The sequence below is a fragment of the Gobio gobio genome (genome assembly GCF_949357685.1).
Source record: "Gobio gobio genome assembly, chromosome: 6".
Taxonomy (NCBI): Eukaryota; Metazoa; Chordata; class Actinopteri; order Cypriniformes; family Gobionidae; genus Gobio; species Gobio gobio.
In genome coordinates, this window is record NC_137102.1 from 23786947 (window position 1) to 23809893 (window position 22947).

Sequence of the window (22947 nt, forward strand, 5' to 3'; positions counted from 1 at the left end):
AGCTGACGCTACGGGGAACGCCTCCAGCGTGACAGGTGCCTGAAACCACAATCACAAAACGTCAATCCTATTGACCGGCGACAGCCTATGACGTCATCAAGGTGCAACCAGGAAGTATAAAAGGGCGCCTTGCCAACATGACAGTATCTAAACGTCTGAAAGGGAACTCGCGCTGCGTCAGCTGACGCTACGGGGAATGATATACCAACGCCGCCATGCCGAAAGGAGTGCATGCCCACTGGCAGTGACAACTGTCAGGACAAGCAAATTCAACTGAAATGCCTGAACCACTCCCCTTCTGGTCACATTAGGCTGTCAGTGACAGCGCTCCCTACGGTCAAAGCCCAAGCTATAAACCTGAGAAGGAAACTTCGCATAATACATGAAGTCCTACCCTGGCCGCTCGAAGGCCTGGAACCAGCCCGTTCGACAGAAGGGGTTCCTTTAAGGGAACGTGGCAGGGGGACCTGAGGGAACCCGTGCCAGTCACTATTCGGGAAGAATTCACAGAATGCCACCAGGGAGGCCTGACCTAGCGACCTCTAAGTGGGACACGTCAGTTCGGCCAACCCCTGTCTGCTTAAGTACAGAGCCTCTGGTACTTGCCTCCGGAGAGACATCCTGCTAGGGTACTGCAAAAAAGGCAGTGTCCTCCACCAGCCGGACCTCAGAGATGGGTTATACTGGAGAGCAGCGCTCAGCGAAGTGCTTTCTAACCCTTGCTAGCGAGGGGAGTTTAGCCGCTCGATCCTAGGATCTACCAAGCACTTTAAAACGTGCTCAGGAGGCCGAACAGGCCTACAGGCTGATCCTTGCTGGGAGGCCTCGAGGGGCCTACAACCGACGGATCAGTGCCAAGCGGCTATCAGCTCACAGAAGACTCTCACTTGAGAGGAGCTCCCAAGCCTGCCTGGTAGGTAACCATGCTGTAGGCGATCTATGAGAGTCCCTTCCTGTAGGGACCGCATAGTAGCAGCGTCGTCTCGTCATGCTAGGGTATGAACACCGCCTTCAGGTGCTACCGGCTAGAAACCGGCGCCTGATAGCAGGTGACCACCAGCTGTCAGCGTAAAGCCAGTTATGTGTTCCCTCCTAGGGAACTCGTCCCCCAGGGAGGCCAGAAGGGGCCTCCATCTGGTAACCTGTGCCGACTGCTCGCGTGTCCAAACCACGGAGCTCGCCCTCAGGGAGGCCTAGCAGGCCTACCACCTGACCGCAGTCGAGCTAGCCCTCGAGGTAGCTGGGAGAACAGGGACTCGCTCCGTCAGGGTGGCCTAGTGAGGCCTACCACCTGTTTAGTCGTTGGGCGTTCCTTCAGGGAGGCTTAGTTAGGCCTGCCACCTGACAATAGGTGCGCTAGAGATAGCTTTTTCACAGTGTCTAGACTCATCTAGTGACTGCGAAACCGGAACATGCCCTTAGAGGAGGCCAGGTGAGGCCTACAATCCAATAGCGAATCCCCCAGGGAAGCCCGTGCCGCTTGCTACCTGTTAGCAACCCATGCTACCATGAGGTACCGGAACTGGGGACCGGGGAACGATCTCAGGGAGGCTCGCCGCCTACCACCTGATAGCAGAACGTGCTAGTCCTCCAGGGAGGCCTAGTGAGGCCTACTACCTGCTAGCACTTCACGCTCACCGCCACAGAGACTGGGAACCGGGAACTCGCCCTCAGGGAGGCCGGGTGAGGCCTACTACCTACAAGCAGCTCGTGCTAGCCATCCAGTGACTGGAGCCCGGGACCAACCCCTCAGAGGAGGTCCAGTGAGCCTGCTTACCCCACAGCAGGCCCTTAGGGAGGCTTGGTAGCGCCTACCAACTACTAGCAGCTCGTGCCAGCCGTCGAGGGACTAATGCCCAGGAATACCCCCTCGGGGGAGACCGGGCAAGGCCTGCTACTCACAGCAGGCTCTCAGGGAGGCCTGATGGGGCCTACCATCTGAGCCAGGGTAACCCAAAAACGGGAGCCTACCCCTCAGGAGATCTGTAGGATCTATGAAATAGGAGATCTGCAGGTTCTATGAACCCTGCCGCGGATAGAAGAAGGCTGGCTGCTGCACCCGGGCTGACGGTAGCTGTCTTCTGCTGACGAAGAACTGGACATCCAGTTATCACCTGGGGACTCATCCCCAAGGAGGCCAAAGAGGGCCTACTGGTTGACAAGGTTTCTGCTGAAGTTGGCGTCGACGGAAAGAATCCTCCGGGGCCCACCTATGGGCCACGACGTCGAGACTCTCTTGTCCTGGAGTCCGCTGCCCAGACTGCCCAAGCTGGCTACTCACAACCAGCTGGCCTTCATATGCCCGCACCTGGGGCTGGCTCCATCCCAGAGGCTAAAGGGCCTCCGCGATAGCGCAGTCTCACAGGGCAGTGCCTACAGACATGAACCTAATCACATTGCCAACAGCAGTGCACTCAGCAAACAAATGCTTAGGAACCCTCTAAAGCGAGGGGAGTGCAACTTACGTCACCTGCTTCAGGGCGGCCGCCTTACTTTCTCATACAGCGGTCTGCCGTTCGTGCAAGGACGTCAGCCATTGGTAATGCTCGGGCCTCAGGGGAGCATTCGATCAAACCGCCACTTTTTGCAGAAGGTTGCGATGTTTAGCTCGACCCGAGCCCTAAAGAAGGTGGAGCAGAGGACATAGAGCAGAGGGTAAAACACTGTGGCGAGCAGCGAGGCCGAGGGACCGTGAGGGCGGGACGAGGCGGCGCTCATCAGAGAGGATGAGCGCCAGCTGCGAGCCGCAGCGATCTCGGCCCTTGCGGAGGAGTGAGGGAGTATAAAGGAGGAGTGACGACAGTGAGGGACGAGAGAGGACCAGGCCTGGACGTTTTGTGTTATGTTTTATTTTGTGTTCGCTGCAGTCGTCCGTGAGGGGCTGCAGCTTTTACTTTCACTTTGTTTGTATTCTTTTTGATTAAAGTATGTTGTATTGTTCGCCGGTTCCCGCCTCCTTCTTCCCACACGAACGAACTTTACTACATTGGTGCCGAAACCCGGGAGGAAGGAGAGACATGCTGTCGAAGAGCCCTCGCTGCTGAGGGGGATCGCGGTGCTGAGGAGGTCGGGCAGCGCGGATGGGTGAAGACCGCGAGGAGCTGCCCGAGGCGGTGGTGCTGGAGCGAATGAAGATCCGGTGGGACGGAGAGCTCGCTGCCGTGCCCCTGGGTCGAGGTGGGGTGGCTGCCGTCCTAGAGGGAGCGGAGGAGTTGCCGGCGCTCGCCGTGGGCCGGAGCCTGCGTCCATCCGCCATGTTGGGGAGGAGCAGGGAGTGCGCGGGACTCGCTGCCGGCTGCCCTCGACAGGAGGAGCCACCGCCGGCCGCCAGGGGGCGGAGGAGGATCGAGCCGTCCACCGAGCGTCCAGTGCCATCGCATGGCACCGCGAGGAAGAGCCTCTCGGCGGGCTGAGGACCGAGCGGCAGTGTGTCAGGGAACCGGACTCATTTTTTTTTTTTTCTTTCCTCTCTTCACTCTCTCGTCCGGTCGCTCTGGGGGTCTCCGTCTCCCATTCTCTCGGCTCGCCGGCCCATATCCCCGGACGCCGAGATTGGGCTCCCCGGGGGGGGAGTAGGCGTAGACGCGGGGTAGTCCCCGGCCTACGAGGGGTGTTGGGGGTATGTGGCGAGGTGGACAAGCGAGAGACATGGGAGGAGCGAGCGAGATCGGTGTGCGTGATTGAGAATGAACGTCACCTGCGAGGCACACCGGTCTCGAGTCCTCTCATGAGGGAGCACGGAGACATAAAAGGACGAGCGACTCAAATGAAGGACGAGAGAGGACCAGGCCTGGATTTTAATTTGGGTTTTATTTATGTTTTGTTATGTGTGTGCGGCAGTCGTCCGTGAGGGGCTGCCGCTTTTACTTTCACTTTGTTTGTATTCTTTTTGATTAAAGTATGTTGTATTGTTCGCCGGTTCCCGCCTCCTTCTTCCCACACGAACGAACTTTACTACAAACACATCATACAAAAATGTAACCCACCGGCCGTACCATCCTCCAGGATGAGGCCGGGGGCCACCAGAAGGTGGTGGCCACACAAGCTCTGAAAGGCGGGGCACAGCAAAACTAAAGTCTTAGACGCACACAGCGAAAGACGCTCAGCCCGGCCCCACGACCACTGGCAAGGTCGCTATCCCTGCTGCAACACCTACACTGCATTACTAAATAACCCCAGAATGCAGAGAAGGGGGCGGGCCTTGGCAGGACTACTCTGTAATAAGAGGAGGCTGAATCAAGGATGCAGAAAAACATGCACTGTTCTTATACTTAAAGACAGGCCTAGGGCGACAAACCTGCTTTTAAAGGAAGCGCCCCCCATCCTTAGCAAAGCCTAGGCCAAGTGGTGCGGTGCTAAACCTGCACTTGATCGACCCAGGGCTCGGGAAAGAAATATTATCACCCCTTACATAAACAACGGGGCCCCGAAACCCATTTAAAAGCCCAACAGGGCTGGGCGCAGATCTCACTACAGCTCACGCATTAGTGCTTAACCCGGTCGTAATGCTACTTTATACTTAAAGCTAGGAAAACAAACAACTCGCCCCCGCACGCCACAAGCCCGCGAGCAAGAGCGGCAAATACAAACACTCACATAAGTGAGAGAGATAACACGGAGAGGCGGTAGATCTCTACTAGCTAAAGTATAGCATTATGCACAAACATATAATGTTGCAAAGAAGATCGTTCTCAGCTTACTCACGGGGAGCTGCATGCCCTGCGATGTCCAGCGATGTTCCATAATCCCCCGAGCCCTCTCAGGAGAGCGAAAAACGGAGTCCTGAAAACATTAGTAGAAAATGTTTCACCCTTCTCGAGGGGGACTCACCACTCGCTCTTCTCGGCGCTTCAAACCAGCCATCAAGCTAGTATACGACCACCATCCTGAGGGGGGCGCTTTCACCAAACAAACCAGGCGGGCCGTCAGAATCTTACATTTTCTGCTCATCATTGGCCCACCGGCCTGATGTAAAGCGCCCAGGGGAAAGCACAGGAGGAAGGGAAAAAGGCAGCGCTCATCTGCGCGCCCTGGGAGGCGGAGTCCGCTGCCTACGCTGGTTCCGGTTACCAGCACCGGCTTCCTTCCTCTTCCTGTTGAGGGTGTCCCGCCTTCTCTGCGCACCAGTCCTCCACGGAGGGGGCGCTCGAGAGGCGACACTGGTTCGCTGGTCCCGTCTCCAGTCCTCAGATCGTGACGGGCCAGGGACACCCGGCTGCCTGGGCGCGGTCCCGGACCTCAGCGGGATGCATGTTCTAAATCCCGCCGAGCGCGCCTTCGCCTCCCTGAACTTTCCGACCACCGCCTCCACGGAGGTGCCGAAAAGTTCAGAGGGCGAAACCGGGGCATCCAGGAGAAAGGACTTCTCTTTCTCCCCGATGTCCGCCAGGTTCAACCACAGATGTCTCTCCGTGGCTACCATCGCCGCCATCGAACGACCGATGACAAACGCGGTTTGTTTGGCAGCCCGGAGAGCGAGATCCGTGGTCCGGCGCAACTCGGTCACCGCATCAGGGGTTAGTCCCTCCCCCTGATCGAGGTCCCTCAGCAGGTCCGCCTGGTAGGCTTGTAACACATCCATGGTGTGCAAAGCCGCCCCAGCGTGACCCGCTGACATGTACGCCCTGCCGTTCAAACGTGATGTTGTTCTGAGGGGTTTGGTCGGCAGGGTGGGAGCCCTCAGTGTCGATGGCCGCCCAGAGGCGAGATAGTTCGCAAACATCTCGTCCACGGGCGGCAACGACACATATCCAGCCTCAGCCAGTCCCTCAACATCAGCGAAGTTAGCTCGCTGATGCCGATGGTTGCGGGCTGAATAAGGCTTCTTCCATCCCTTCGAGATCTGCTGATGGAGATCTGGAAGAAATGGAAGACTCCCGGGAGCTGGGCGGTCATGAGCGGAGAGAAACCGGTCATCCAAGCGACTAGGACGCACGACCTCTCTCCTCGCGCGTTGCCACGGCAGCTACAGTCTACCTGCAGCGCGCTCCATGACTTCCACCAGCTCCCCGTACATGGGACAGGATGGATGCGAGGTTTCAGCCTCAGCTGACTCATCAACCTCTTCATCCATCCTTTGCTCGGTAGGAAGAGCCGCAGACGAGGAGGAGGAGCCCAGATCCCGCTCCTCCTCCGATGTCTGCCCCTCGCGATCTGGATCGTCATCCGTGAGCACTACACCAGTCTCCAGACGACGAGCCAGATCAATCTGGGAACCCCAGGACTTCAGACGCCGCTCAGCCTCAGCTCGAGCGGGGCCGTCCCCAGATGCTGAACTCTCTCCCCTCGAGAAGAGAGCCAGACGAGAGCGGAGCGTTTTCAGGGGAAAACGCTTGCAGTTTGCACAGGAAGCTCCCTCGAGAACTTCCCGTGCATGCTCCTCACCCAGACAGTAAACACAGAGTGTGTGTGTATCCTCAGGTGTAAGATACCTGGTACACGGGTCCACACATCTGTGGAAGTGGCGTTGCTTCTGAGCACACTTCATTCTCTCGTTTGCAAAACTTTCTTTGACGCTTTACGTGAGATAGGCAAAACAGTCCCTGAAGACGAAAAGATACTGTCATGTTGGCAAGGTGCCCTTTTATACTTCCTGGTTGCACCTTGATGACGTCATAGGCTGTCGCCGGTCAATAGGATTGACGTTTTGTGATTGTGATTTCAGGCACCTGTCACGCTGGAGGCGTTCCCCGTAGCGTCAGCTGACGCAGCGCGAGTTCCCTTTCGAAAGGGAACATTTTATGCGTTTTGGCCGTCCATTTACGTTTTGGGGGCCTGAAAACTTTTGAAAACAGGACTCAAAGTGCAAGTTTTTGAAAACAATACCGTTATTGTTGTCTTGAAAACAACAAAAACGCAAATTTGCAAAAGGCGCATAGTGTTTCTTTACAAAGTGGCATTGCCAACTACTGGCCTGGCAGCAGAATACAGTTTATTTGTCATTTTCGCGGATCCCTGTGAACAGGGTCGTTTTGATAACACTGTGATTGTTTCCATTGTTTTTAGTACATCTTTGTGGTGTAAATCAGGGGCATTTCCACCAAGGAGGCAAGGGGGGCAGTGTCTCCTCAAAAAAACTAGATGAGAAAATAATCGATATTACAAAAATAAAACAACGCAAATATTACAAAATGTGACATTAAAAAGTGTAAAAGTTTTTATAGAGTAACACTGTTCAACAGCGACAACCGCAGGTAAAGTCCACATCTCTCATGCCTCCTCTGATCCCATTGGCCGCATCCGAAAACATGACGTCCGACAACCTAGGCAGCTGACTTGTCAGATAATGACTTGTAAGGCAGCGTTTGTGCATGAAGGCACCATATGAAACTGATTTCGGACAGACTTCTAAGGCAGTGTAACAGTTTAATGATCTACAGCAAAATAGAGCGAGCTTTAGTGAGAACTAAACAAATATTTAATTACTACAGTAGTAATTTCTCGCTAGAAATGATATCAGAAGTGGAAAATGTTGGTCAAAAACTGACATTTACACAAACTGAACAGCAACCGCAACTTTCTGACGCAATCTTTTTTTTTCTAGCTCAGCTGTCACAGAATGGAATGCTGAGGATTGTGGGATATCAAAGGGAGTGAAGGATACATCTATGCTGCCTTCAAAAATCAATCAGATAAATCAGGAGAAGTGAAGCTAAGTTGGATTCGGACGTGCCTGATGCCTTCCTACCTTGGAATTCGTCCTCTGAAGGCAGCCTTTTTAAGTTTCCGGATGCAGCCATTGATCCCCTAATGTGTGCAGTGAGTTTAGTGGGGGTAATTGAGTGGTGCAGGTATGACATCTTTTTTGTAGGCCAAAATGTGGAAGCGAGCATTTTAGCATTTCCGGTTCCCTCGTCAGGAAGTCAATGGGTTTTTTTAATGGGATTTTGTTAAATGGCTAAAAATGGTCTGTGGTGAACATAAGCTCAAGTTTTATTCTATGACATAAAATATATCAGTAGGCTATTACCTCACTCCTGATTTTTTAAAAACTTTTAAAAGTTAAGTGTCTTGAAAAAGGCTAAATGGGACGTCATCACGCTGTAAAGGTAAACACAGTTCACTTTTACTGCCTCATTATGCTTATAATTGTGCTCATAAACTAGTCTAACTCAAACATTCTGGGAAAATGTTTTTAGTTAAAAACTGAAAGAGTTGTCAGAAGCTTAGTGATGATCGTGGGACCATGGTGTAGTTTGTTTATAGCCTACCTTAAGGTTTTTACTTCTGACGACTGCATTTCAAAATGAATAAAAGTTGTGTTCATCTGTGATAACTATTTTGATGGACAAAACGTGTAAGTATCATAAACTTTTGTTGATCACAGAATATTTTTTTTGCGATAATCCAAAAGCCTATGGGAAAATCCTATTGGGTTTTTCTCGAGGGAACCAGTGCGATGCTAACTGCCAGTTGGCCTACAAAGTGACAACACTAACTTGATGAAATTTATACTTAGTTTTAACAAATAGAACATTACATAGTGTAAAAATACAAAATAGAATTGTATTTGGTCTCTCTTTTTTATGTAATGTTTATTTAACCAGGATAATTAGGTGTAACATGGACATACATTTACATTTGATATATAATAAAGTGTGTGGACTTTGCCTCCTCATTTTAAAACCCCACCGCACACCATTGGTGTAAATGTACCCTTAGCCTGAATGAGCACAGAAAAAGGGCAGGAACACAAGACTTGGAGAGAGAGTACAAACTGGAGGCCACAGGCAGGACGAGCTGGATTGTGCTACTGAACACCCAGATCAGCATCCACTGGGCTGAGAGAGTGCAACATTGCCAAAATGGGACAAGGAGTCCGCGAGTCACCAGTGGTGCAACGTCTGCTCTGAATAATAACACTATTGTCTTTTTAGAGCTACTTTACAGTGGAACTGAATTCTGTTTACATCGTTGATCATTAGCCTATTTTCCTGTTTATCACTGTGAAGCTGCTTTAGCCATCTGTATTGTATAAATCACAATATAATTAAAGAAAAATTGACTTGACTTGAACCAAGGGGTTATTGGCATCTAAAAGAAAGGTGGCTGCCAGGGCACTGCTGTGTTTGCTTTAGATGTTCTGTTCTGGGTTCTCCTGTGGCTGGCACACAATGAAAGTACTTTCAGAGTCCTTTGTGAAATAGAACATATTAGTGTCTATATATCAGTATAAACAAAATACCTGCAAGAGTACACGGTCCTATCTGACCCTATACAGTTAAGATGCTGAGCAAATAATGATTAAACCTATAAGGGACAAACACATGGGTCAGAAGGATACAAATGAAAGTGGTCAAATATTGCTTAAATTAGTGCTATCAAATCGATTAATCACAATTAATCACATCCAAAATAAAAGTGTGTTTGCATAATATATGTGTGTGTACTGTGTATAATTATTATGTATATACACTCTAAAAAATTGTGTCAGGAAATTAAATACTGTAGATAAAGTAACTTTACAGCACAGAATAGCTTCCCCAACTTGCAGACAGTTTTTTTTTTATTTTTTTTTTACAGGAAGAAGTGTCTGTGTTGTTCCAGTTCCACTCAATGTTGATGGCTTCAAACAGTTTGTGAGTAGTTGAAAAATGTCTCCCAGTTAGTTAATGTGAGACCAAATATTCACAGGGTTCAAATCTGGACTCTGACCAGGCCAAAACATGAGCCTGATGGACTTGTTCTCAAGACACTTCTTTGTTGTCTTTGCAATGTGGGCAGGAGCATTGAAAAATAATGCCTGATCATTCCTCTTTAGATTTTTCATTTGTGGGAAGCAAGCCATTCTGCAATATTCTCCTGTACTCTAAAGCATTAAAAGACTTTTCACAGTGAAGCAACTCACCAACACCAGAAGCTAAAAAGGCTCAATGACACAGTCTCTTCCTCCATAATTCACTGTGATAGAGATGCATTTATTATTACATTTCTCAGCAGATTTTCGAAGACATCGCTCTGGAGCATCACCATGTTTCATTGTGATTCATCACTCCACACACAACCTCACATATTCTGCCAAAAACTTCATTCTGTCTTTGATGTTTTTTTCTGAGACAGCAATAGCTTTCTAAGCAGTGCATTTGCCTAAGTTTTGCTAATTTCAAGACCATTGTAAGCATAGTGTATGTCATTTCGGCCTTGGTCCTTTTTCACTGTGTGCTCAGGAATTAACTGAATTTCTGTTATAAAGAAGTGAAGATGCAGCATTAAGGGAGTAGAATTACAGTCCACTTCACCTGAACACGATAAATAATGGATACAAGCCCACAGGTAATACTAGATCTCTGGTGCTTGTACAGTGTACAGAGACTGTTGGAAGTGCCTGAGCCCTGTTCATCTTCAATGCTGCATCAATGAAAAGGTAAATTATCGTTGCCTCGTGAGGGGGACTTGAATGATCATATTCAAGGAAAAGGGATCCACTGAACATCAAACAGCATGTTTGTGTAAAATTATCAACAAAAACAAAAAAATGTCCCTAGTCGTTCCTAAACTCGATGGCACCACATGGTTTATACTGTCTTTTGCTGAATGATATGCTATTACCCACAAAAAAAAGAGATATAGCCTAAAGTAAAATGAGCAAGGTTACATACCGGAGCCTGTAATGGAGAACACCATCCCTCTCATTACAATAATTGGACCATGAGGAAGAGGAATGATCAAGTGCTGTGAAAATAACCTACAGAAACACTACGATGGATTACAGACAAAAAAGAAAGCTGTCTTTTCTCACTGTTGGATTAATATTTCTTTTGAGTGGCATAGAATATGGTAAGTAGCCTAGAATTCAATTTTACTCTTTTCTTTTCTTTCTAATTAAAAACAAATCCATGCAGCAAATCACATGTTTGAATCGATAAGTCTTAATATCCTCAAGAAAGCTGTATTAATGTGTAAATGATGAATGTATTGATTGTATTTTGCACATCAACAGCTTAAACTGTCACTCTCTCTCTCAGCTGTAATTCTGCCCACTATATGGCGATATCTGCAGTTATTAGAGGCACCACCTTATTTTCTTGGGTTGGGTCTTTCTGCGTTCAGCTTCAGTGGGCTGGTGTCAGGTCCAATGTTTGGTCACTGGTCAGACAAGACCAGAACTACAAAGACCATCATTCTCTTCTCCAATGTGTTTGAAATTGTAGGTCAGTACCTAAGAATGAAAATGGTTTTTAAAACATATCAAATAACCCTTGTTCTTATGCAGTTACGATCTCCTAAAATATTGTTTTACTTGCTCAAAGTAACACATTTGTCTTATAGGAAACTTCATGTACTTCATGGGATATTCAAAATGGCTTCTGCTGTCCAGCCGTCTTGTTGCAGGTGAAGATATTTCGAAGTTGCACCATCAGTCACAATGAGCGTTGTTTGTGAGTTTCTGTGCTCCTGTGGTGTAAACCATCAACATTAATGAGATTTAAGACATCCAACAGATACCAACAGAGAGACTGCTCTTTTTGATCGATGACGCTCGTTAGATTGTAATTTCTGCAATGCAGTATTGAGTCAGACCAGACCAGACCAGACATAATGACTTGTTTATAACAAGTTTATTACTTGTTTATAAAATTATATACATATAATATAATTAATCACACATATTTTCTGTAACAATCGTGATTAATTGCAACACACGTACACACGTACACACAGTATATATATGTCAAATATAAAAATGATGAATACATGATATGTTTATATATATATAATTTATTGTTTATCATTTTTTTAACAAGTATTTAGATATACAGACAGGTGGAGCTGGGGGAGGTAAAGGTTGAGCAAGCCAATATGCTTGTGCCTTGTACTAAATGACGTGATGCTTATGCTTATAAACTGACTTTAGTTACAGCACATAGTATTTACAGTAATTTTCTGGATTATACTGCGTCTTTCCATCAGGTATTGGAGCAGGAGCTGGTTCCTCCATTTTTGGGTTCCTTACACGCACCACCCTCCCTGATGAGCGAGCTAGTGTCTTTGCTGCTGTCATGGCATGCCGTCAGGCTGGACTTCTGATTGGTGAGTCAGTGTTCCACCATGCAATAAGTGGCAATATATATTATACTATATGCATTTTTACTTGCAGGTCCTGCATTCAATATATTTCTACGGTTGTGTGATTTCAAATTGGGTCCATTCATAGTAAATAAGTACACCTCACCTGGGGTAAGTGTGTTTTTGCCAATTTCTTATAAATTTACTTGCACTCTAAACACACACACGCACGCACGCACGCACGCACGCACGCACGCACGCACACACACACACACACACACACACACACACACACACACATACACACACACGTTGGGTTTTCATGTTTTATGGGGACTTTCCATAGGCATAATGGTTTTTATACTGTACATACCGTATATTCTATCCCCCTACACTGCCCCTGCCCCTAAACCTACCCATCACAGGAGACATTCTGCATTTTTACATTTTCAAAAAATATCACTTAGTCTGATTTATAAGATGTTTTCCTCATGGGGACCTAAAAATGTCCCCACAAGGATGAGGATTTCGGATATTGCCATCTTTGTGGGGACATTTTGTCCCCATAACGTAGGGATTACCAGTCCACACACACACACACACACACACACACACACACACACACACACACACACACACACACACACACACACACACACACACACACACACACACACACACACACACACACACACACACACACGCACACACACATTTGTTGCAAATTATGATGGATACAGCTTGTAATGTGAATGTGGTAACTCTGCACATTTCAAATGTCTCCTTAATGAAACGCATGATAGCACTCATCAGATCATTAGTAGAAGATCCAAGACCTGAAATGGTTGCATCAGATCAAGTGAGGGAGACATCCAAAATGTAGTGCTGGGGGGCTCAATAGGAAATAGGAACAGGGCTGGGAAACATATCCTGTCAGTGGATCTCACATAATAAGCTCCAAAAAATTTCTTACTGATATTTCACACCATAAATCAAAGGGGGGTAATTGTGTAACATGTTTTTTCTCTGCTCAGTTTCTGTGATTCTGTTTGCCTTAGGTCACTAATTAGTCTCGTTGGTTAATACGTTCCCACACCTGTTCTGTTGCTCCTCTATAAAATGAAATAAAATACATGATCCTGAGAATCCAAAATAAAGTCTCAATAATGTGAAATGACATGTGTTCTTTGTAAGATTCACCTGTAAGTTAGTCATTTATTTCTATATTATTTTCAACATTTTTATTTGCCATTTATGTAAGTTGACTTCTTTAATTCAAGCTTCCTGGCCTTGTGCTCTTTTGACCCAGCTCTTCATGTGCGGGATGTGGCTGCTTATGCAGTTTGCAGTGATGGTCCTTTACTGGGACATCCCACCACTGGACTCCTTCCCTGAACAGCACATGCCCCTCAGAGAGGTCAGAGGTGAAGAAGATGAGCCCCTCATGAGTCTGGAAGATGAAGACAGGGTCGTAGCATTGGACTCGAATGGCCCGGTCAATCCAGAACAGACCGAGACCCAGCTCTCATCCGAACTCCCACCTTCTCCTCCTGATTCCCCACCTCCAGATACCGCTGACCCCTTTGAAAACTTCAGTGCCAGTCGAGGTAAAGCCCAGAGTTTAATGTCAGATTAAAATATTTTTTTAGCAGTGCAGTTTAAATTGGTGTGGCATTGATTCCTTTTCTGCTGCATCTAAGGCGCTAATCTGAGAGTAGCGGTCTGAAAACACCTTATTGATCACTTCATTCTGTCTTTGCTCTATGATTGCAGTGTGTGTGTGTGTGTGTGTGTGGTAGATATTTCCATTATATTCAATCCTGTCTTGACAGCCTGAGATCTATAGCGCTCTCTCTCTCTCTCTCTCTCTCTCTCTCTCTCTCTCTCTCTCTCTCTCTCTCTCTCTCTCTCTCTCTCTCTCTCTCTCTCTCTCTCTCTCTCTCTCTGTAGAATTTCTTAGGGAGGAGGTGGTGGTTCTCCTCACTGCTCAATTCATCACTCTCTTCAATCAGACAGCACTCGAGGTAAAAGTCATCATTTTCAGGGTGGCACTAGTAGCAGTCCTGGTTCACTTACTGCCAGAAGACCTAATGTGATAAACTCTCTTTAGCAACTTAATGCTAGAATACACTACATGACATTTAAAATCTAAACCGATTTTATACTTGCTGACTGTAACCATTAAAAATTGGGCATCACACACGACTACTACACTACCAGACTTTCAAGTCGGTCTGAACATGACAAACTTATGAAACATATGCACTACGACAGTGGACAAATTAAATCAATATGTGTTAAAATCAGTATAAGTTGAAACATGTTTAACATGTTTTCAAAATGGTGGACAGATTCATAGTCTGAAGATAAAAAATCGGGGTCTATGCCCATCAAACTCTATGATTTTCCTTAAAATCTGCCAACTCAAATCTGAAAACTGTCTCTAACTTTCAAGAACTAACTCATCCAGACTGTAAATCAGGGCAAATAGGCTATCTGGGCAAAAGTCATGTAGTGTATTCCAGCCTTCAGAAATTCTGTTGGCTTATCTACTATTTTAGCAGCTTGATCTTTTTCTTTTCAGACCAAAAGTTCTAAAATTAATGCAGCATAGATCTTTCAAACTATGACTACCAAACTCAGATCAGAGCCTTCGGGCTACGGATCTATTAACAAAGCCTACCTAGGATGTGTTAGCAAGCTAAAGCATACTAACAACATCTTAAAACATGTTAGCAAAGTGCTAGAAATATATTAAAACAGTGGAGCATGGTAAAACTTGCTTGCAAGGTGTCAAAGCATGCTAGCAGTGTGTTAGGAATATGCTAGCAACTTGTAAACAAAATGTAAACAAAATGTTAAAACCAGCTAAAACATGGTAACATCAAACATTCTAACAGCGTTCTCGCTAAATGTTAAAACATGTTAGAAGCATGTTAAAACCAGCTCGCAGGGTGTCATGCTAGCAATGTGCTAAGGTGTGTTAGGAATATGCTAGCAACAGCTATGCTAGCCTTAGTTCAATTAGGACATTTAAGTAGCTTTTTTTAACATGCCTTTAAAAAAGATATTACTGGTGTTCATCTTGAGACAAAACAATGGCACTGACGTATTTTAAGTTCCCTTTCAAGGGAACTTGCACTGCGTCAATGATGCGTTGGCAATGCCTCTGCGTGATTGCATCTGAAGCACGTATATGTCAACTAGTCCAATGGCGAGAGAGAACATCACAGGCAGGCGACGTCATGACCAGCAAAGCATAAAGGCACATCTGGAACAACAAACATTAGCTTCTGTGGCTCAGCAAGCACTCTATGTCAAACTGTCTGTCTTATTTATTGTTGTTTGTAACGTTATAGTACTTCACATGTCCAGTTCTGAGGAGGTGAATGTGTTGAGTATCGGAGTGGGGGAAGAGGTTTCGCCACCTCTTCCCCCAGTGTATGAGGAGCTGGTGGACATGATTACCAGAGCAATAGAGCAGTCTATGGCAGCCCTGGTGGCCACAGAGAGGCATCTACGGCTTAATATGTCATAGATAAAAGAAAAAGACAAAGCCTTTTTCCTGGATGCCCTGCTGTCTCCCTCTGGCCTCTTCGGTGACACAGTAAACACTGTCGTCGAGAGGTTCTAGTAGACTAAAAAGAAGGAGGAGGCATTGAAGCGGTACCTCCCTCGCCGTCCCCAACCCTCTGAACATGAGCAGCCCCAGCTGTCAAGCTCCTCATACAAAGTGCAACAGAAAGAGAGTTTCGCTTCCCATGCCCTGCCACAGAAACAATAGTGGGTGCAGGGACGATACTCAAAAGAGGTCCTTACGCTACCATGGGGTGGAGCGGTGTACACCTCAGTATACGGTGCCCATTCCATTTCATCACCCTCTAGAGGCCAGTCTGCCAACCCCGCCACCCTCGGTGCCTCTGGGAACAGTGGTTTCCAGCGTGGTTTCAGCGCAACGTCTACACGATGTCACCTCGAGCACGCACCCTCTGAGGAGGGTCAAAAAGCAGCTAAATCGGGTGTGTCCTGCCAGTATGTTTCAGGCCCTCGAGGTAGCGGCTACCAGTACACCAGAGGCCAGCCTCTCAATACAACGGGGTGCTGCTAATATTAGTGCATCCCGAGCAGGCTCTGGTGATGGAACAAGAAGTAAAAACTCTCTTAGCAAAGGAGGCTATAGAACGGGTCCCTCCACCCGACAGGGAGTCGGGTTTTTACAGTCTTTATTGTTCTTAAGAAGGATCAAGGGTTGCGTCCTTTTTTTAGATCTTCGTCATCTGAATCGTGCAGTTCAAGATGCTAACTCTAAAACAGATTGTGACTCAAATTAGATCAGAGGACTGGTTTGTCACAATAGATCTTAGGGACGCATACTTTCATGTCTCCATCATTCCGCAACACAGGAAGTTCCTGAGGTTTGCTTTCAGGGGCGAAGCATATCAGTATCGGGTCCTTCCATTCGGTCTCGCTCTGTCAACCCGTACATTCACGAAATGCATGGATGCAGCTCTGGCACCGCTCAGGCTGCATGGTATTCAGTTTTTGAATTACATCGACGACAGGCTTATTCTAGCCCAGTCAGAGGAGATTTTGGTTTGGCATCAAGATGTCGTTCTCGCTCATATTCAGAAGTTGGGGCTGAGATTGAATGCCAAGAAGAGTGTGCTTTCTCCAGCACAGAGAACCACTTTTTTGGGTGTGGTGTGGGATTCAGTCACGATGGAGGCCGTCCTATCACCCGCTAGTGTAGCTTCCAAACTCACATCAGTAAAAAATCTCAAGCTAGGCCAGTCACTCACTGTGAAACAGTTTCAGAGACTGTTAGGTCTGATGGCAACTTCATCCAACGTGATACCTTTTGGCCTGCTGTGCATGAGACCTTTGCAGTGGTGGCTCAGGACCAAGGGGTTTTCCCAGAGGGGCAACCCACTTCGTATGATCAAGTTCGCGGAGGTTTCTCCGTGCCTTGGTTATATGGAGGGAGCATTGGTTCCTGTCCCAGGGTCATGTGTTAGGAGCTCAGTCACTCTCACAACAGACGATTCTCTCACAGCTAAGTTTCTCGTTACCAATGCGTCATTGAAAAAAAAAAACAGACCAAAAAACAAATAAAAAACAAAGTGGGCAGTCGTGGCCTAATGGTTAGAGAGTCGGACTTGTAACCGGAAGGTTGCGGGTTCGAGTGTCAGGTCCGGCAGGAATTGTCAGTGGGGGCAGTGAATAACCAGTGCCCTCCTCCACCCTCAATACCACGACTGAGGTGAGGCCCTTGAGCAAGGCACCGAACCCCCAACTTCTCCATGGCCGCTACAGCAATATAGCTGCCCACTGCTCCGGGTGTGTGTTCACGGTGTGTGTGTGTGTGCACTTGGATGGGTTAAATGCAGAACACAAATTCCAAGTATGGATCACCATACTTGTCCACACGTCACTTCACTTTCATTGACGCAGCGCGAGTTCCCTTGAAAGGGAACACAACAGTAACCATAGTACCCTGAGAAGGGAACGAGATGCTGCGTCAACTTTTAACTCAAACGGCATTAGCTTCAATTTAGCCGAAGTAGGTCACTCACAGGGATGCAGGAAGTAGCCTATGGATGCAGTTTGTTCCATATGTGCCTTTATGCTTTCCTGGTCATGACGTCACCCGCCTGTGATGTTCTCTCTCGCCATTTGACTATTTGACTATTCGTGCTTCCCAACGTGTCCTTGACGCAGTGTCTCGTTCCCTTCTCAGGGAACTATGGTTACAGTCGTAACCTGAGACGATATGTCACTGCAAGTTGCTTTGAGTTAAAACAACTCAAACGTGCATTTTAGTCTGGGACTAGTTTTAAGCCTTGTCTGTGAAACTGGGGGAAAACCAGCAAGCAACATAAAACATGCTTGCAGCATGCTAACATCATGCTAAAACACTAACAGCATTCTTGCTAAATGTTAAAACATGCTAGCAATATGCTAGAAATGTGCTAGCAATGTTAAAACAATGTTATCACTGTGTTAACAAAATTTGTTAGCAGTGTGGTAAAATACGGTAAAAGCATCGCGGTTAGGAATGATAGCAACAATAATAATAAAAAAAAAACTTGCTTATGCTAAAAAATGTTTGCAGCATGTTAAAATGTGCTAGCAATATGCTAAAACATGCTAAAACGTGCTATAAGTTCATGTTAAAACCTGATAACCCCAAAGTATGATGATCCCTTTTATGAGGCCCGTTTTTAAAATACAAAGGAAGCTTTATTCATAAAGACAAATTTATAATGTGTGAGACAAAGCAGTAATCAAGGTTTATTTAATTTTTTTACATTTCCAAACTCAGATAATTGGCTTTTTGTTGTCACTGCACTAAAGCTAAATTAAATTATTAACACATTAGCCTATGAAAAAAAATCAAATGATTATTCCAGGTTCAATACACTAAGCTCAATCAACAGTATTTGTGACAAAATGTTTATTCCACAAAAATTATTTGACTCATCCCTCATTTTGTTTAAAAGTAAAACAAAAAATAATGAGGATCTGGTAAGTGAATGGGGCCAATATTTAGAATTTTTAAAAGCAGAAATGTGATGCTTATAATATCATAAAAGCACTCAAAAATATTATTATGATGTTATTTTGGAAGTTGCATTCAATATGTGCTTTGAATGGGCACAGTGCTTCTGAAAGCCAGTCACCAGACCGCCCACACTGTCCTAAATTCATCTGAGCCACTAAACAATGTCTGTCCAATTATGATTGATTAGGCTCACAATAGTAGGACCATTTAAATCTAATTTAATGTAATCTAATCTAAGCTTTGATTTAATATAATCAGGTATTTGAAATTGACACACATTTACCTTCCCGGTTGCCTGACCTAGATACACGACAAACTGATAATAAAGTTCTGGATGTTCCTTTTCATTAACTTTTTCTCCTTTCAGATATATCATGTCTAGGTTTATTCTTTTACATCAAATCAAATTTCTCTATGAAAAAAGCATGTGCTGGATACATTATAATCTTACATTTACTTTACATTGCCTGAAGAAAATGTGAGTGGTGCTTCCCCATGGAAGACTTGCTATTAATTCTGAGTTGTTTTAAGCGTGTTGCTATGTGGTTGTTAGGGTGTTGTGAGTGGTTGATGTCTGCGTACCAATTTCCTGCTCTCATCTCCAGACCATGGTGACCCCTCTGACGCAGAAGTACTTTGGCTTCGGTGAGCTGGGGAACAGTGTGATGTACAGCCTGTGTGGGGTGGAGGTAATTGCAGGTTTCTTCCTGGTGCGCTGGCTGAGCCGTGTGTTGGAGGACCGGGTGGTGCTGGCGGTGGGGCTGCTCATCTGCAGCGGGGCTTGTGTCTGGTGCCTCACCTTCCTGGCCAATCCACAGGGTGTGTGTATGTGTGTGTGTCTGGCAGACATCCAGAGAAACTGGCATACACCTGGGCATGGACAGACACAATATGCCTGCTCAGTTTGGTGCCAGCTATCTATCTATCTATCTATCTATCTATCTATCTATCTATCTATCTATCTATCTATCTATCTATCTATCTATCTATCTATCTATCTATCTATCTATCTATCTATCTATCTATCTATCTATCTATCTATCTATCTATCTATCTATCTATCTATCTATCTATCTATCTATCTATCTATCTATCTATCTATCTATCTATCTATCTATCTATCTATCTATCTATCTATCTATCTATCTATCTATCTATCTATCTATCTATCTGCCTGTCTTTTGCTGTCTGTCTGTCTGTCTGTCTATTTCGGTCTTTGATATTCTCGCTCTTATTCTCTGTGGATGTCTTTTGCTCAGGTGGTTTTGCGTTCGAGTTAATTGAGTTTATCATCGGAGTGTTCCTGCAGTTACTGGGACTTCCTTTCGTTGCCGTGTCTCAGGTGTCCCTTTTTTCTAAGGTTACAGCTGAGAAAACACAAGGTGAGAAACAAAGAGAAGTCCATTGTGAATACAGTAAGAGACATAAGAGAAACATAGATGAGATCAGCATGTAACACTCATGTTTGTATAGGTGTCACATTTTGTCGCTGTTTAAATATTCAAAACTAGTGGTGACTGTTTGTTGTGTGTGTGTCTGCAGGTTTTAGTCAAGGTGTGCGTCGTTCAGTCGGAGGTCTTGCCACCATTCTTGGTCCCCTGTGGGCTGGGGGTCTAATAGGAAATCTATATGTGATGCTGGGTATGATGATGCTTCTACTGACCCTCATCATGGTGCGTACACAGACTCATTATGACTGATTCTGTAACATTATCAGAGATTTCTCTCAGTGTGTCATAACACACATCATTTACCAGCTCAATTAAGTTTACATTTATTGCTTTGTGCAAACAGTGTCTATTACGGTTCCAGTCAACTGAAAAAATCTCTATTGACTGGAGATTGTGTGTTCATTTTGGCCTTTTTCTTTCAAAAAGGTGATTTAGAAATAAGTAAAAATGTTAGATTGGAAACATTTCATCAGACAGAGAATGCCGTCAAGTGTTGAGAAACTGTATTGTGCAATCTCAAGTTATGTTAATAAATAATAATATATGTTTGTATGTAGGCTTACTTCAGAAAAGTAACAGGATTGACAGTTATTTATTCATCTTGTGCTAACACTTCAAGAAGTTTAGTATTTATTTAATTTAATTTAATGCTGAAATTTCTATGAATGCATGCAATTTGAATTAGTAATTATTTACTATAAGAAAAATCATGGTAACAAGGTTGACAATTTAGGATGGTCCCCTTCCGACAAAGCTAACAAAATATAAGAAACAGTGATTTAAAGAGGAAAAAGGAAATTAACATTGGCATGCCGCTTTTTAACAGTGAGTATATTTTAATGATATTTATGGGTTAACACAATCTGAAGTTCTTTAAAAAAATATTTAAACTAAAATAGAAAAAAAAAATCATAAAATCCATGTTTTCGGTCATATATTAACCCTCTATGGTACGCAATATGATTTCAATGAGTAAAAATTATTTGTGGTATTTTTCCTGCTTACAATTGGACACTATAATAATAGCAATACAAATTTCCATATTTAAAAAAAATTTTTTTTTAAGTTTGCTGCCTCAAGGCAACATTGTACCACAATGGACAAATTGAAACATTTGACATTTTCATTTAGAAAAAATAAATATATTTATTGAAAATTTCTTTAACCAGACACCTGAACAAACACATTTATCCAGTTTTTCATGTATTACAAATTTCATATTTAATAAAAAGTAACATTTCAAATTCAGCTGTTGCTCTCAGGCAACATTGTACCATCGTGGAACACAAGTATTACCAAAGGATATCAAGTTATCATATCCATCTTCATCCTCATCTCCATCTTCAATGCACCCTCACTCTCTCCCTGCCGGATTGTCACTATGACCCTCATCTTCCTCATCACAGTATGACACCTCATCCTCACCCTCACCCTCATCAACTGGCAATTGTGTTTTATACCTTTTTTAAGTGAAAATGTGTTTTTTATTGAAAATGTGCAGATCATAATATGTGCAGTTATAGTATGTGAATTACTATTCTTATAAGTGCATTACAAAATCATGAAACAATGCAAATATATTTAGAGAATTCCAGCTCTTTTCCTTACAAATATACTATATTTGTATCCAACCCAGTGTGTCTGGTATGGCCTTTCCGATGTGCGATTCCATTATGGTACAATGTTGCCTTGAGGCAACACACAGTTTTTAGTTATTTACTCTAAAACATTTGATGATATATAATCAAAAGTTCTTGAAAATACTTCTTTACTTACCAGTGAAGGTGACTCATATTTTTTTGTGGGTGAATGACTGGACAGAAATTTGTGAAAAATGTACTTTTCATTGGAGAAAATATGGAGCCATGTGACCTGTGTGTGCTGAAACAGGACACAAAATTTACTTTTTTTGCACTTTCATTGATTAGTATTTGAGTGTTTCTTCCCTGAGATAGGTTTGCCCAATAAATTGGTATTATTTTATTAAAAATAAACTAAAATAGATAATATTGCCTGGAAGCAATACCGTACCAATGAGGGTTAAGGAAATAAAAAAATATTAATTATGTGAAATATGTCTATTCACATTTTAACAATAAAAATAGGGTGTCAGATCTTCAATGTAAAGTCGTTGTTTATTTATAATAATGAGGGACACATATTGTACCTTTTGTGTTGGTTCCCATTTTGTATGACCTTTAACACTGACTAATGGTGACTTATCCTTGTCAGATCATGATGGTGTTGTCCTATGAAAAGCTGGTGGAGCCGCCCAGGGTGGAGCACGCACAGGACTCAGAGAATGGAGGATAGACACCACCCTTCACTTTACTGGATACAGGTGAGACAGTGGTAAGACAGATTTACCTTGTACATTCGTGAAGTGTGTAATGTTTGTGTCAGAAGCATGACTATGTGAAATTGAAAAAGAATCGCATGAAATAGAACAGATAGTTCCGCACCAAATTCACGCCATTGGCTGAGCCGAAACGGTCGAGGTTTGGCATGGTCCCATTAGCCCTTGCAGGGTGTTGTAATTACACCATCTTGCCTCCATTTTTTTTCAGATGGCTCTTAAAAGCCAAACATAGAATTATATTTTTATATCTGTGTCTTGCTAGTGGAGAGTTTTGGGCTGTGCACGTTTGTGGTGCCATCAGCCCATCAGAATCATCATGATGTAATTTTCCTGCATCTCCAGATTCATTTATGGCTCGTCCCAGCAAACAAAAATGTTCTAAGAACATTTGACGATAATGCTTACTTTAGATTACAGCCCGGAAAGTACTGCGCAAGTAAAACAAATTTACAGTGTAACTTTCAGTAATTATAGTGTAACTATAAAATAAAAGCTCAGAGACCGGTGTTTCGCGCAGGTCTCTCTCAGTAGCATTTGCTCCCAAGGGTTCTCGGCAGAGTCAAGACTAC

General features: G+C 44.7%; 1 protein-coding gene across 1 annotated transcript; it reads left to right on the forward strand.

Moving 5' to 3' along the window:
- Positions 1-10700: 10700 nt before the first annotated feature.
- mfsd8l2 (major facilitator superfamily domain containing 8-like 2) lies at positions 10701-22332 on the forward strand (the record flags this gene model as incomplete). The annotated part of the gene is made up of 11 exons (XM_079819321.1): positions 10701-10776; positions 10965-11150; positions 11269-11331; positions 11911-12030; positions 12098-12177; positions 13316-13613; positions 13957-14030; positions 19174-19387; positions 19828-19950; positions 20111-20241; positions 22252-22332. The coding sequence occupies 11 exons, from the start codon at positions 10701-10703 to the stop codon at positions 22330-22332; spliced, it is 1446 nt and encodes a 481-aa protein (XP_079675447.1).
- Between the last annotated feature and the right edge of the window lie 615 nt (positions 22333-22947).